A 15520-nucleotide genomic window follows, 5' to 3' on the forward strand; every position below is an offset into this window, starting at 1 on the left:
AATATTAAATCAGAAAAATGAATGGAAATCTGAATTGATTGACTTTACAACAACCATAAGTCATCCCTAACTTTGGGGAATTTTACCAATGGTTGTTTACGGCACATACGAGTTAAGTCAATTGAGTGATTGTTAGTAAGTACACTTATTAAAATGTACACCGATCAAACTAAAAGAAACAAAATATTACATAAAAGGTAGTTTGGGAGAGTATAAAACTTGAAACATTGCACACAAATGATAGTTCATGCGTTCCACAATAAAATTATCAAAACAGTGAAGAATAAAATTAAAATAAATACTAAGTTGTGCTACAGAGAATAATTCTTTTCATATCTGTACAAAGGAAACAAGTTCAATTAACACTTAAAATAAATATGTACAGCTACAATACTTATTTACTGTCCTTAGTTTCTCTTTGATACACACAGCCAAATAAGCTGCAGATGCCTATTGCTCTGAGGTTGAGGAAGCTTATATTTACTTGTTCCAAATAGAAAATAAGGGAAACAGCAAACATGATAAATAAATATGCACAACACAGATTATTAACACTACTCTATGGTAACCTTAAACTTAAGTAAATATACATATATGTTACATGTTATCAGTATTACATACTGAGTTTGTAAAGGACACTGCATTGTATAAAAAAAACACAAACATGTTTCAAATTCTGACAAAAAGGGGTGCAAAAGAACAGATCAAAAAAAAGAAAAAAAAAGAAAAAAAAGAAAAAAGAAAGAAGGCAATGATACAGATGATTTTCAGAGAAAACATATCTATATTGATGGCAATTTACAACAAAACGGGTGGAATTACAATACATTAAAGGATATACCAAGAGTTTAGATGAATGATGGTGGCTAAAATGATTTGGTTATGACTAGCATAAAAATATAATCCAAATACTTCATTTATACAGGATGTTTGTATGCCATTACAAAATAATAGTCCCTAAAAAAATCTAAATATACACAACTAACAATAATCAGTACGAAGATGGCATTCACAGATGATTCAAATCAATTATCATTTGTACTCTCAAAACAATGGATACTTGGCCATGTCAACTTCACTAAAATCCCAAATACTTAAGCTTGAAACACGTGAGGATCACATTGATCCACAAGTTAACACACAAAACTTTAAGTGAGATGAGTAATGTACAGTCCAAGGTGGCAAAAGATCATTTTTTTTTAAATAACACCTACCATACAATATACAGAAAAAAATGTAACAAGGGAACTAATGTATGTTAATAGGCTAAGCATAACCATATGCTCTCAGACGACTGACAAAACCCAGAAATCATGAAAATTCAGGTACATTTGCCATCAACAATACCTTTAACAGGTTTTGTGACGCTGATAAAGCTTGCACAGCTTAATAGAGGACATTTAAAAAAGGGGAAAGAGAAATTTAAAGCATTCCTCCATAATTTTAAAGAAGTTCCCACCAAAAGTTAAATAAAGCACTATCTAAACAAACAAACAATAAACGGGTAGAATTAACATTGAAAGTCGTTCAACAGGTAATAAAATATATAGTTACATATAAACATCTAAAAGCATGATGGCTGGGTAAAGTAAATGCGTCTGAGGCAAGTTGAGACAAAACTTACTTGATGAATGCACCAAACTAGGAAAACCAGGACAAAGGCAGTGACTGCGCAGTTCAAGGCTAACCCATTCAACCACCTAGGCTTCATATCCCCCAAAAAATAACACAGCTTGCTGATGTTCCCTACACCTTAAAATGTAATAAAGAGGAAACAGATGAAAAATGTGTACAAGTGAGCAAGCAGGTTGAAGCGCCAAGCATTACTCCCATGTTGTTAAGTCTCAACCAGGTTATAAAAGCCACTCTCATGTATTAAGTGATGATGGTTTTTTTCTTGGTCTTCTTCCACGATCCAACAGATGAGACATATCCAAAGGTTGTTTGCATTGCTGATTGGCAAGGAGTCGCAATAAGATCCCGTTTAAGTGCTTTTGTTGTTTTTCCCGCTGCAACAATAGAATGATACATCATATTTTGCAATTTGATATTTCAATACTACAGTATACAATGGATGAACTTCAAAGAAGACAAACAATGCAAGGGTAAAATCCACATTTAAAGTAAGTGATGAAACTTCAAATTGCAGCATATCAACACAACACAAAAAAAAAAAAAAAAGAGGCGGGATTAAGGGGAGATTGCATGATTTCCAGAAATTAGCATAAAATAGCATCTAGCAAAAACGACTTGAGAGCTTGAAGAAGCAAAATATACACGCAACATTAAGCAAAACACCAAAAGCAGTTTGCACATGCCTTTTCAGCTACAGCAGAATCCCTTACACGTGCAAGAGGCACTTCTTCCTCCTCTTCCGCAACAGATGATTGTGGCATTGATTTGGTAGAACTTGCATCATCCTGGTTGCATCGTACTCGAGGTTTCAAGGGTGGTACAGGGCCATGGGGCTAAAACAGAAAATAGTAATTTCATAATTTACTCCCCAAGAACTTTAAAAAAATTATAAAAATACAAATAGAAGTTAATACATACAGTGTAAGTTCTCACAGGTTTCAGCCTTGTTTCAAAAGTTTCGAATGCATAGCTCTTCAGACATAAATTTGCTCGGCTCTGAGACTTGGAGGCCTTGTAGAACAATCGAGCAGTTTTGTCCACCCGGTACTCGCATATATACACATGCTCCTCCACAGCTTCAATTGGGCGGCCTTTGCAATATGTCATGGGATCCAAAACCCAGCACCGTGCCCAAATCAAATCAAGAGATATAATCTCGTACAAAGGAACACGCATAACTTCATTAGGGTAAAATTTCCTCGTTGGTTCGTGGTAAGTTTCATGTGGTCTAAGATAATGGTGACCAAAGGCAAAACGTTCCCCTCTGCAAAGAAAATAGCACATGAGAATTTCAAGGTAGTTGTGGAGTTTATGGAGTGCAAATATAAGCGCTCAGTGAGAGTTCTTACTTATCATCTTTCCAAAGCCTTTCAATTCTGAAAATATCCATATCACCATATTTGGGATCCTTGATTGTCTTGTATGTCACCTTGGCCTGTGACTCTCCTTCTCCCTCAGTCACATCTCTCAAAACATAGACAGTATCCCCTTAAAATTAAAAAAAATCAGATAAATATACTTAGTTGCTTTTCAATGATACACAAGGAAAATGTATATTCACAAATCTAGACAGCCAACCTTGTCGGATCTGAAGATCATTTCGCAAGAGTGTAGTATATTCCTTGTCATGTCCTTCAGGTTTGTGTCCTTCAGGCTGTGGATCCATGACTATTTCAAGATCAACAGTGCGAGGTTCACAAATCTCACACAAGTATTGCCCCACAGTGTCATCACAACGAACACAATCACCATGCTGCCACACTAAACAACGCTCACACTGTATCATCATTCCTTCATCACGGTACAGCCCACAAATACACCTGATGACATCTTCTTCCTCTGCTGTAAAACGCAAGCATGAACAACAGGACTATACGATCAGAAAATGATTATAGTAATCATTAATTAGTAAATTTAAGTTCAACCTGTACTTACCTGGATTCTTCTCTGCTACAAATGATGCAGCAACAGTTTCCCCTAAAACTTCAACAAGCTGAGGGTACTTATCTTTCTTGGCATCTAAGTACACTTTCTTTAATCTCACAGATGCAATACCCAAATTGGTTGTACGCCCATAGAATCTAAGGTTGTTATTGAGAATCTTATTGATATCTTGGTCGAAAGCTGCTAGATTTGAGTAGAGACCAGAGTTGATATTTTGATCAACTGTTGAGAAATCAAGGGGTTCTCTTATCCGCACATAGTAGAGTGGAAGTTTTCGTTTATTTGGTAAGGTCATGAAAGGATTGCTAAGAGCCTCTCCATTTTCATCTGGAAGAAACATAATAATCAGTCACAAAATATTAGAGAAAATAACAATTTTTTTATTAGATTTTTTAACAGGCTCTCAAACTAGTTTATCAACTGAATGAACCTTACCTTTTGAGGATACAATCACATTGAAAAGGTCTTTTAAAACACAGGCTAATCTTGCGTTTCTAGCAAGCTCTGGATTGTCTTCTGCTTGAGCCAGGCGTCGAGTTCGTACATTTCTTGGGATGGACAGAGCATTAAGTTGAGTAAGGAACACGTCTGACTGCTTGACATTGGTAGGAACAGGCCTTGTAAACCCTTCTGGGCGCTGTGTTGACTGTCTCAATTTCTCTTTCAATCTCCGAACCTGTAGGTGATGTAGGTAAGTAAAATTTACATTAATTCTATTTGAACTAGATACTAGACAATTTTAAAAACACAAATTCACCTTTTCTAGATTTCGAAGCAAAAAGCAGTGATGCTCTATGACAAAGCTACGCTGTTGATTAGACATTTGTCGGATATTTAGAGTGAGCAACTGACTGAGACGCTGGGCCTCCATTCGCTTCCTTTGTCTCAGATTTTCTGCAGCTTGCTCCTTATCATTCTTGCGGCTTGCTTTTCTTTTGTTTTTGCGGCTTCCCTTTTTTTCGTTTAAATCTTCAACACTCACTTTGGAAGATGAACCATTTTGAGATGAGGGTAAAACATTCACTCTTTGAGATTTACCACCTATGACTCCTCTGCACTGACTTGATCCGCACTTGCATGGCTGATGGAAAAGTCAAGATTAGGGTATTTACTTAAATGTGTGAAGCTAAAATGTATCTGACCACAAAAATTGAAAGGTGTTTACTTGGCCTTCAGCAGCATTGAAGAGGGCGAAATTATAGTCATAACCAAGTTCTTCATTAGCTTCAATGTCCCGCAAGGCAAATAGAGCCATTCGGAAGAGACCACTTACACTCCATTTCTGCATTTCACAGTTAGGCTCACAAGAGTGATTAACAAATCTCCCTAAACAAAGAGATAGTTATATTATAATAGATAAGCAACTTAAAATACTACCATAGAGTACTAAAGAAAATTATTAAAATGTTGTCAGATGTCAGAACACATTCCACATACCGTCACCTCCCATCCGATGGCCATCAATTACTAGACCACCATCCAAATGCAGACAATAGTGATGAGTATCTTTGGTGTAAATTGTTGCCATTCGCTCCTTAAATTCTCTGTCAGAAACAACTTCACCCACATATTCCAAAATAAAATCGCCACTTTTAATTGGCTGCTTTGCACGAACTCCCCAACCCTGGTGCACATATAAAATTATTGCAATTGGAACCCTGAATACAGAACAGATTAGTTACTTGAGACAGAACTTACCTTTTCTTTGGTCATAAATCTTTCAAGGCCTGGAGCCCACTCATGTCTCTGGATACGTTGATTAGAGCAAACGTCTCTGAGGGGGCACAGTGCGGGAGCACATTCAGCATATACAAGCCGATTAATGCAGTCATCTCCACAACCTTTGCCTCCACCTTCTGATAATTTGCAGTTGCATGACTGTGGCTCATGCATATATGAAGGTTTAACATTGTTGTACACATCTATAAAAAGATTAAAAATTATAAGTCTTGCATGTTTTCAAACATACACAGCAAGCTGTTTCAAAATATCCTTATGTATGGCGGTGTTTTGTTAAACTACTAAACACGTACAATCTAGAAGATATTATGTCAATGAACTTACTTGTTCGGATCTTCTTGTAATTCCAAGAAGGAACAATATCACGGCCAGGCAACTTATTATGAGTATGGAGCCACCAAAGATCATAGGGAAGCTGGAAATTTACCCTTCTTTGACGTAACCACTTTCCACAATGGTATGGTGCAGGTAACAGGCCATGAGGATGATCTTCAGGTTTGTATTGCAAGCTCTTCTTGCCGTCACTTACAGAACGAGGCCTAAACATAATTGACAAGAATTTTAGGAAACTGCTGTTTAATGACGGTGCTTGACGCAATAACACTTACTCATCTAATTTGAAGTAATCTGAAAAAAGTCCTGCAGGTAAAAACTTTTTCCTCCACCTAGGTTGTTTAGCATCCTTTGCAAAGTTTTTTGTGGTTTCATCTTCAGATAGAACTTCAGCACCACCTCCGAGAGGAGGGGCTTCAGTTTCTCCATGAACACTCTCATCACTAGCAGAAAAAATACGAACACATTATATGACATCTAAGACTGTTAGAATAATGTTCAAAGTAAAACTAAAAAGTCATGGCTAGCTTACCAATCTGTTTCTAAACTGTCTGCTTCCATTCTCTGCACAGTACGCAGGCGTTTCTTGCTCCGAGCGTTGCGCAACTCAACAGATGATGGCAATTCTTCACTCTCATTTTTTCGCTTGTTTCTTGTTCGTGATTCATTATTGCCACCCTTGAGTCTTTTCCCTGTTGTGCTTCCATCTTTGTCTGATTTTATATATTTAGGTTTGACAGGTTCTTCGACAGATGTGAGAGCTGGTCTTTTCATCTCTCTTTTAAGTTTTCTGGGAGGTAGATTGGTTTCTGTTCTGGCTAAAACTTCAGACTTTTCTGATTCAGCCCTCTCCTCCAAAGTTTCCAAATGTATTAATGCTTCATCTTCTGCATGTTGTTCATGAGATTCTCCTGTCTCAATAAACTCATATGGGTCATCAGCAGATTCATCACTATCATCGGTGCTCCAGTTAGAAGGCATTAGTTTTGATTCCATCATGCTCCCACCTGGTGTATCTGGCAGTGAAATATTTTCAGAGAATTTTGCCCGCATTGCTCTTAAAACAGCTTTACTGGGCTTGCGAACCTTGTTTTGTTTAAAATCTAATCTTTTAGTAAAACCAGAAAACATATACTTCTCTTTGTTTGGAATTCTGTCAATGTAAGGCACCAGAGTTAATTCATCACCTGATTTAACTGAATTGGCCTTGCCATCAGAAGTAGGAGAGGAATCTTGGATTTTGGCTTCTACTTTAATATCATTTGCTGAACAGTCTTCTGTTTTTAATATCATAGACTGGCTGTCCTTCTTTTTCTCAGCCATCACATTGTTAATTCTTTCGCAAACTTCTTCTTTGATGGGTATAGAATTCTCTATTCTATTTGGTTTTCCAACTGAAACTTCATCACACTTTTTATTTAACAATTCCTCTTGACTAGGCATTGAGGCAATTGCATTAAGATTTGTTGTATTTCCACCACCTGACGGGATCTGCATTTCTTGTATTGAGGTATTAGAAGCTTCTGTCGAATTTTCATTCCATTTTAGCCTTTCCACTTCTGAAGAATCTTTCTTTTTCCTTTTGCGTTTCACAGGAAAACCTGTGCGGTTGCACTTTCGTCTTCTTTTTGGAGCAGCACCCACACTCTTGGGATGTTTAATTGATTTATCTTTATCCTTGAGCACATTCATGTCGCCATCACTCAGTTTTTGCGCATGTATTCTGAGTTCTTTTAATTCAATATGTGTGGCATTGTCACTTTTGTCATCTTCTAATTTTACTTCTGCTTCAGGCACAGGAATGTCAATTAAAGAATCGTTTTTCTTTGGAACATCAACCTGTTTTGTTTTAGATTTGGACTTTGCCTTCACCTTTAGCTCTGGTTCAATTTCTGGGGCTGAGCTAGGGGAGGGCGCAACTTCATCTTGAGACAGAGAAGGCACTGCAGGTCTCTCAGATGAAGTGTCTTGAGTTTCACCATTTACTTCCTGTTCTGATGACAGACCAAGAATGTTTTTCTTTTGACGTAAGTTGTGGCTAGTTAGCGCATATGAATCCGGAGGAGGCAGTTGTTCATTAGATGACTCAAAACCTAAAAGTGGTGTTACAACACCTTTGAAACATGAACCACTTGATGTTCCTTTCAGTTTTGAAAGACCTGCTATTGCACTTTTGACAGGAGTTGCAGGCAATGATACATCCACAACATAATTCTCCGAAGATGACGAAGGTTCAAAGATTCCAGAATCAGGTAATTTAGAACCTCCTGGAGACAAAACTTGAGGAGCAGGTAAAGAAGCAGTAAGTTTTGTCTGAACAAAGGGCTGTGAAATATCTGCAACAATAACCAGAGGTGTTGACACTTGTGGAACAGTTGCAGTGCGAGAAATTGATCGTTTTAAGGCTGGCGTTCCTGCGGCAAGGCCAGTGGTTGAGTGAACACTTGGCTCCAGCTCTTTTCCTTTGGTTCCACCAGGCTTTCCCTGCATTTCCATACGGTGTCTTTTCTTAGGGGTTGTAATAACAGATCTGGGTGCCAAATTTGCAGAGCCCACATCAGATGAATATTTACTGATGCAAGCTTCAATAGCCTCATCATATGAATTTCTAAGTAATTTAGAATCAGAAGTTGAACCTGAACTGTTACTCTTATGGCTAGTAACTGATTCAACCTCAAAATTTGAGGAAACAATTGAGGATAACACTGAACTCTTGCTGCCGGGTGTAGAAGACAGTGAGCTGTATTCTTGATTGGCTGAACTGTTGGAACTTTCTGGATGGTCAGCAGCAAGTCCTGGAGAGGACTTTAGCAGCAAACTACTATCGGCAATTGATTTTATGGTAGCTGGCCCAGGAATTGGTTTAACAGATGAAGAATTATTTTTGGATGTTGATGCTTTTAGACTAGAAGTGTTGGGTTTGTTGAGAGCCTCAGAAGAAAGCTGAAGAGGCTTTGATGGCACTGCACTGAAGTTTGATGGCACAGGACTTTTAGAACTTAACGTTGAGCTTGTTTCCTCTGCCGAATTCCTAGTGCATGAGGAGGTATTGCTGTAACATCTGTTTAAACACAGAACTGGAGATGTGGTAGAAGTATAGCTATTCTCAATATTCAGTGGAGGAATGTGAGCAGGAATATGTTCAGATTTTCCACTAACGCTGGCAAAAGTGGCAGAGGAATCAGCTTTCCTCAATAAGCTTGGTTCATCATTTGACAATGGGCTGCTACTAGTAGCTGGCATAACAACTGTTTCCTTGTTAGAGGTATTGGCACCAGGGGATATGTTTCCTTTCACTGGGCAAATCCTGCTAACAATATTGCAAACAGAAGAGCTAACAGCTTTGCTGGAACAAGGCATCACATCACAGGGAGCAGAACTCAACATGCTTAATGTTGTAGTTGCCTTGACCGGAAGGTTTGGAGTGCTTAGAGATGTATTACCCCGACTTCCTTGACTTGTTACACTTATCATGCTCGTTTTACTGCTTATGCTTGAGGTGGGACTGTCATCATTGTTGCTCCTTTTTTCTTCCGCAGATGAGCTTATATCCAGTGATAGTTCTGGTGATGAAGTAAGGCCACTTTGTTGGTTTGGAGCTGTCGACATGTGATAGTGTCTCTTCTTGAGAGGAAGTCTTTGCTCGTTATTTGCTTCTGGCCTTTGACCCTAAATTCATAGAATAAGATGATAAAAAAATATTACATTAATCAACTTTGAAAAAATTGCAAGCCTTCAAACTTTGCAAACTGTTAAAATAAACTTACCTTTGGAGTTTCAACTGTACTCTTCTTTGGACGTCTCTTTCCACCAGAGCTTCCCTTATCTCGGGTATCACGTGCAGCAGGTGTCACAGGTGGAGGATTTTCTATCTCAGGCCCAGAGTCCCGATCACTGTTCCTCGAACGTTCACTTCCCTTTTTCTTCTTTCCTATTCTTTTGAGTCGAAATATTGAGGGTAATCTGGTTCCTTCAGTCAACCTGCAAATGTCATAAAAAGGTTGGATTTGGCTTAATGTTTCTATGTGCCTACTGAGATACCATGAGCACTGAGCATTTGCTATACCTGGATGGTTGCTGAATGCGAGCTATGCAGCAAGAGCGCTGAAATTCTGCAATGAGCTTCTCAAGTTCATGTAAAAAGTTTGGGTCAATAAAGCTTGAGCGGTTTGAATGCTTTCTGTGTTCAGATCTACTTGAATGTTTTTTATGCTCTTTTCGGCGATGATGCTTCTTAAGCTTGTGGTGCACTGGTTTAAGACCTCTTGGCAGGGCAACCACCTTCTGGGGAAAAAGAGAGGAAACGGGGATATGTTAAAAATATTGATTATCTTAACTTTTAGAAAACAAAAACAAAAGCAAACCAACACATTTTTTACACTAACCTCTGATGGGCGTTGTGTTTTTGTAGGACAAACTGCAGAAGAGGAGGGTGCATTAGAAGTCAGATTGGAAGAATCTGATTTCATACACAATGATGATGTAGACGACAGTAATGCAGCAGCTGCAGCAGCTAAACGGGCTGCTTCTCCCCTTCCTATTCCCTTCTTTTTCTTGTCACCACAATTTTGAGGTACAACTTTGTGACCAAGTTTGCGTTTGGAAGATGACAACTGACTGCCCGGTACATGATTCTCTCGTTTACTATTTGATGACCTTTTCAATGGGCTCCCATCTTTGGAAGAACTCTTGGAAGATGATTTTGACTGGCCCACTGATCCATGCCCAAGGGCAATGTTCTCAACAGGTTTCTTGACACGATCACAGACTGTTTGCAAGGCCTCCAACTTCTTATGCAATTTTTCTTTATCCTGGCTCTTGTTGGGAGTTGGTTTTATTGTACTGGGTGATTTAGCTTGGCTACTCTTTGATCCTTGAGATGGTTGACTTTTCTTCTTTTTCTTAGTTTCTGATTGTCCAATTTGAGGAAATTCTGACTGGTCACACTGTACCCCTTGGCTTGTCACTTGAACTTCTCTACTCCTATGTGTTGAATAACTTAAAATTTTATCACAGCGTTCCACACTCTGATCTGAGCTTTCAGATTCCATCCTGTTAACCTGTTTTCTACTCTTAATTTGAGTATGATCCAAGGCATGAGGCTGTTTAGATGAAGATTTCACACCATAAGGCAGACAAGGTTCAAGAACAGGAGGAGCTTTCTTGGGTCTCCCACGCCCTCTTCTGGCTGGCACAGATAGCATAGGAGATGAGGATGATTCACCTTCAGAATCGTCAATAGAAAGAATAGGTGGCACCCGAGCATCTTTATAATGTTCAGGGCGGTTAGATACTTTTTTAGGAGATTTTGTACTGGACGTTGGCACAACTTTTATTGATGATGATGTGTGTTTCCTAGATTATAGACATAAAAATAAAAGAATGTTAAAGAAGACCAATAAAATGATAATAATAAGACAAACACCTAGCCTTTAGAGATACCTACCTTCTATGTTCTTGATTAACTTTGCCATGCGGTGGAGAAGGAAGGGCTTTCAACTGTGGAGGGTGTTGAGGTGAGTGAGCAGGTGAGGACTGATGCCATGGGGAAGGGGACCCATTAACACAGTATATACCACTGTCAGGGGAAACATTGCTCACAGAACAGTAAACTTCCAAATCAGGTGGACCCCCTCGGGCAGCACCAGACAACGTATTACTAGGGGGCAGTTTACCAGGATGTCCATGTTTCCGCCTCATTGCTTCTTTTTGAGCATAAGTGGTTCCTGCAAAAGGAAAAGCAGATTTAAGATTTAAAAGTGGCAACTTTGTTAGCAAGACTGAAACATAGCATTCTATTGCTGAAAATAGAGACCCACCACTCTTGATACTGTTTTGGGGTCCAGAAGAGCGGGCTTGTTCAATGCGGCGCTTCCCAGATAATCTCTCTGTGCTTTCAACAAATTTCTGGAGGAGATTTGACGAATAATGAGCTTGTCTTTTATCTCCATCATCACTTGAACCATCATTTTCAACATCTTCCTCATCGCCATCCTCAAGATCTGCAGCACATGGTCCTGATTTGACTTTAGACTCAACATGTATTCTTTGAATAGCATCGGTTACAACCTAGGAAAACAAAAATTATTAGAGAATTCCTTATACATAGTGCTGAAAATAATTTAATCTGTTATTTTGTAATTTTTTATTAACCTGATCAGGCAGTTCCACATCACTGCTAGAGTCGTTTATGGTAGATGTTTGTGTGGTTGAGCTTGAGATTGAAATAGATACTTTACGATCAGACTTCATGTTGGCAGTGTTTGGAAGGTCTTTGAAAGAACGAGAAGCTATACTGGATGAAGAAGAGGAAGTACCTCCTCCATGCAGTGTGGAAGATACTTCGTCAACCGAGTTCTGCAAAAGATTGAGGATTAAATAAAATCAAGATAAATTTACTTGAGGTGCAGCAACTTGCACTTAATAACAATTCAAAATAACCTCCATGGTAAAATTTGAAACGAACAAACATGGGCAAGGGTATTACTTTATTTGAGTCCACACTCAAATATGTCAGGCCATGCATCTGACACACTTAAGACTCAGACTCCACCTGTGGTACATGACAAACATTAAGATGCAAAGATCACTTTACCTTGTTGGAAGTTCTGTTCATCAGGGTATTGTTGTCCTTGCGACGCACATTTCGCAATGGAGATGGTTTCACAGGTACATCCTTTATTATTTTCTCCCTTAGCCTCTCATCATCTGACTCTTTTTTCACTTGAATTGGATTCTTCACTTTTTCTTGCCAATTCAACTCAACATGTTCCTCCTTGAAATGAGAGCTTTCTTTTGAACACTCTTTGTCATCCTCTTTTTTTGATAAACATTTTTTCCCCTCTGCTTTTTCTTCGTTTTTAATGGGTAATCCAAGATCTCTTTTTTCATCAATTTTCTCATTCTTAGACTTCACTCCCGCCTAAAATTTAAAAATTAAAAGAAAATACGTTTTGAAAGTGAAACAAAAATAAACAGGAAAGTTAAAAATATACTCACAACAAATTGTTGTTGCTCTTGTCCTGTAGACTGCTATAAATTTTTTCAGAAAATAAAACATTAATTATCAGTAGCATATGATTTTACAGCATGTAAAACAAAAATTAATAAGGCAAATTTTCAAAAAGGCAGTCATGAAAACCGCATCTCACCTTTTCAAAGTCACTTCCAGGGAACTGCTTTGATGATGAACTTTTGGATGAATGGCTGGATTCACTACTGTGTGATGAACAGGAACTGTCACTTGAGGCTGAATCTGAGTCTGAGTCATATGAGTTCTTGGAACTGCTTTCTGAATCCTTCACAAGGAAAGTGAAATCAAATGTTAATATTAGGGTAAACTTGAATGTAACAAAACACCATCACACCACTCACTTACCGAATCACTGGCTGAACCTTGAGCAGTTCCTGACTCAGAGTCGGCATCATCACCATCTGAGTTGGGTGAAGACGAGTCATTGTCACTGGATGACTCTTTCTCATCGTCATCGTCATCATCGTCGTCATCGTCATCGTCGTCCCCACTTTCACTGCCATTGTCTCCACCTTCACCATGACCACGATCACTTTCAGACCATACCATTGGGCCAGATGTTGGGAGAGATGTTGATGGTGATCCCTAAAATAGTGAAATACAGTATTTAATTTATGAAAAGGGCTGGAGGGGCACATTATAGGTACACAGACACTAAGGGTAAATAAATTTATCAAGGTACCTTGATTGCATCCATGTCAACTGTGGAGGGAAGGTCTTCAGGTTCTGAGTCTTCTGCAGGGCGATGTATGACAGCACTCCATGCTGAACTTGTTAAGATGTCCCCAGAAACAGGAGAGAACTAGAAGATGAGAGAAACACATTGATAATGTACTCTAAACTGTGCTTAACTAAGCTTAAACTAAAAGGAAATGATTGAAAAAATTCAAATAACAGCTGCTTACTTTTTTGACATCCACTGGAATGGATGTACTTGGCAAATTGCTCCTTTCCACATAGTGAATGTCCGAGTATGGTAACGACTTGTCGAGCTGTGGCATGCTATATAGCTCCATACAGCTCTTACAGGGGTATCATTTCCAACTGGAATGAGCAGAAATAAAATTTACGAACAAGCACTCTAATTAGAAGTTCACCATGAAAGCAAAAACTCAACCACAGTGTCAAAATTTACATCTTAAAAATACACGATTAAGTAATACAAAACTATGAGACTCAAAAACAGAAATTCTAGTCACGAGACGACTTTGGGCAGAAATAAATTTAAGAAGTGAGGCCTTTTACACTATGAAAATGTTTTGCACATAAACATTAGAATATTTTTGATCATAATAAAATGAAGGAGAAAATAAGCACCAACAACCAACAGTCATATGATTGTCATTACGATTCTTGAGTGACTAGACATGCTTGTGAAAGCAACTGATTAACCATAATAGACCAGTTGAACATTGAAGGTCCATTTAAAAAATGATGGACAAATTGTTAATAGGCAAGTGGCTACAACACATAAACATTGACAAAAGAAAGGGGGAATGGCAATAAACATAAGTATAAAGTAACAGAGGTGAGTAGAAAATTTTGCCAGGTACAAAATTGACGATTTTAGAAGAAATATTACGTGAGAATGTTTTGTATCAAGATTTGTTCAAAAGAAGACCAGGTTAATGAAACAATCTGCCCTTTGACTTGTGCCTTGAACCTTGTGTATAGGCTTGCAAGAAGGTTCCAAAAATGACATTTTCCACAAGCTGTAAGCGTGAAAGTGAGTAGCATGACAACAAACTAGTGACGAACCAGTTGTATATGAAATTCAAGTTCAACAATCTTCCAAAATTTCATTTGGCGGTAAAAATGTACAAAGCACAGACGCTCTGTTCACAACACGTCCAGAAGTATCACTGAACTTCTCATTTCCTCTTGATAGAGAAGGAAATGGGTCACATATCATTAATGCACTGCATCCGAAGGTAATTTAACCCTTCCAAGGAACAACAAACATAGATAACGCCCTCATGACACTCAAGACAGGTCGAAAGTTTCACTTCATTCTCTGTTATTTACCTAATTCATCTCCATTCTTCATAAACACCACCAAGCCTTCCAAAATGGCGGAGGCGGTCGGTTACGCACTTTCGTGTACTCAGTGATGCCAACCCCGCGCTGCTGCGAGGTGGCGCCACAGAGCAGAAAAGGCGGCACTTTCAAAGTGGAGATCGTGGAGATATGGAGATATTGTAACATCAGGAGACCTTTGAATACTGAAGAACCTACGACGCAGTCATCTGTTCCACATTTAAAATAGGTGTCATCCTTAAAGTGTCGGACTGAGGGAGAGTTGAAGTGAAAAGTATAACACAGCACATACATTGGTATTTATACTTGCAACATTTATTTTTGTTCATGATTGAGCCCTCAAACAATACAGATTAGAAATTTGCATTAAATACACATCCAATATGACATTAGACATGTGACCTTTTATACATGCTAAAGACAATCCTGCTTTCTGTATCACATGGATAAAAACTTTTATAAAAATCAGCAAGTAGTTGAGCTTGTGGTTCAGAAAGCAAAATTTATCACAAGGGTGGGTTGTTCTGTTTGGCTTTAAAAACTCTAGTTTATAAAAATTACAAATTTTACAGATGTATAAAAAGGAATGTTGACAGATATTATGCAGCTGCTAAAGGAAATTCAGATGAGCAAAAGAGACCAGACAGAAAATGTCAAATGCATAGAATCAGTCTTCCACCAAAATTATGAACTCAGTTTTTGATAGGAACAAGAGAACTTCTCTCTTTATAGTAGAGTGGGGTAGGTCCTGGGGGGTCCCCTGTCTAGAGGGTCCCCCCTGAATTTTTTACTATTTTT

The 15520-nt window shown here is 38.4% G+C and overlaps 1 protein-coding gene across 4 annotated transcripts; it reads right to left on the reverse strand.

Annotated features, from left to right (window-relative positions):
* Positions 1-306: 306 nt before the first annotated feature.
* LOC113203100 (microtubule-associated protein futsch) lies at positions 307-14798 on the reverse strand. Of its 4 annotated transcripts, none has more exons than XM_026417600.2 (27): positions 14711-14798; positions 13591-13729; positions 13368-13487; positions 13031-13270; positions 12804-12950; positions 12652-12684; positions 12248-12574; positions 11806-12009; positions 11472-11721; positions 11099-11378; positions 10038-11007; positions 9719-9936; positions 9420-9633; positions 6185-9321; positions 5928-6095; positions 5644-5858; positions 5278-5501; positions 5017-5203; positions 4745-4905; positions 4337-4660; positions 4015-4255; positions 3571-3906; positions 3214-3477; positions 2985-3123; positions 2554-2899; positions 2319-2468; positions 307-2009 (listed from the first exon to the last, which is right to left on the reverse strand). In XM_026417600.2, the coding sequence occupies exons 2-27, from the start codon at positions 13699-13701 to the stop codon at positions 1869-1871; spliced, it is 9147 nt and encodes a 3048-aa protein (XP_026273385.1). In that variant the 5' UTR covers positions 13702-13729; positions 14711-14798; the 3' UTR covers positions 307-1868. The 4 variants fall into 4 exon arrangements, with proteins under 4 accessions (XP_026273385.1, XP_052124801.1, XP_052124802.1 ...); XM_052268841.1 differs by lacking the exon at positions 14711-14798 and adding an exon at positions 14444-14691 and having other exon boundaries at positions 3214-3474; XM_052268842.1 differs by lacking the exon at positions 14711-14798 and adding an exon at positions 14444-14691 and having other exon boundaries at positions 2346-2468.
* Positions 14799-15520: the final 722 nt, after the last annotated feature.

This window comes from Frankliniella occidentalis, unplaced genomic scaffold (genome assembly GCF_000697945.3).
Source record: "Frankliniella occidentalis isolate FOCC.00 unplaced genomic scaffold, Focc_3.1 Scaffold78, whole genome shotgun sequence".
Lineage (NCBI taxonomy): Eukaryota > Metazoa > Arthropoda > Insecta > Thysanoptera > Thripidae > Frankliniella > Frankliniella occidentalis.

Coding starts and splice junctions, on each gene's coding strand:
- LOC113203100 (XM_026417600.2), bottom strand. CDS start 13,701: ATGGAGCTATATAGCATGCCACAGCTCGACAAGTCGTTACCATACTCG. Junction 9,937..10,037: donor AAACACAACGCCCATCAGAG/GTTAGTGTAAAA, acceptor CTTTTTCCCCAG/AAGGTGGTTGCCCTGCCAAG. Junction 3,124..3,213: donor TGATCTTCAGATCCGACAAG/GTTGGCTGTCTA, acceptor TTTAATTTTAAG/GGGATACTGTCTATGTTTTG.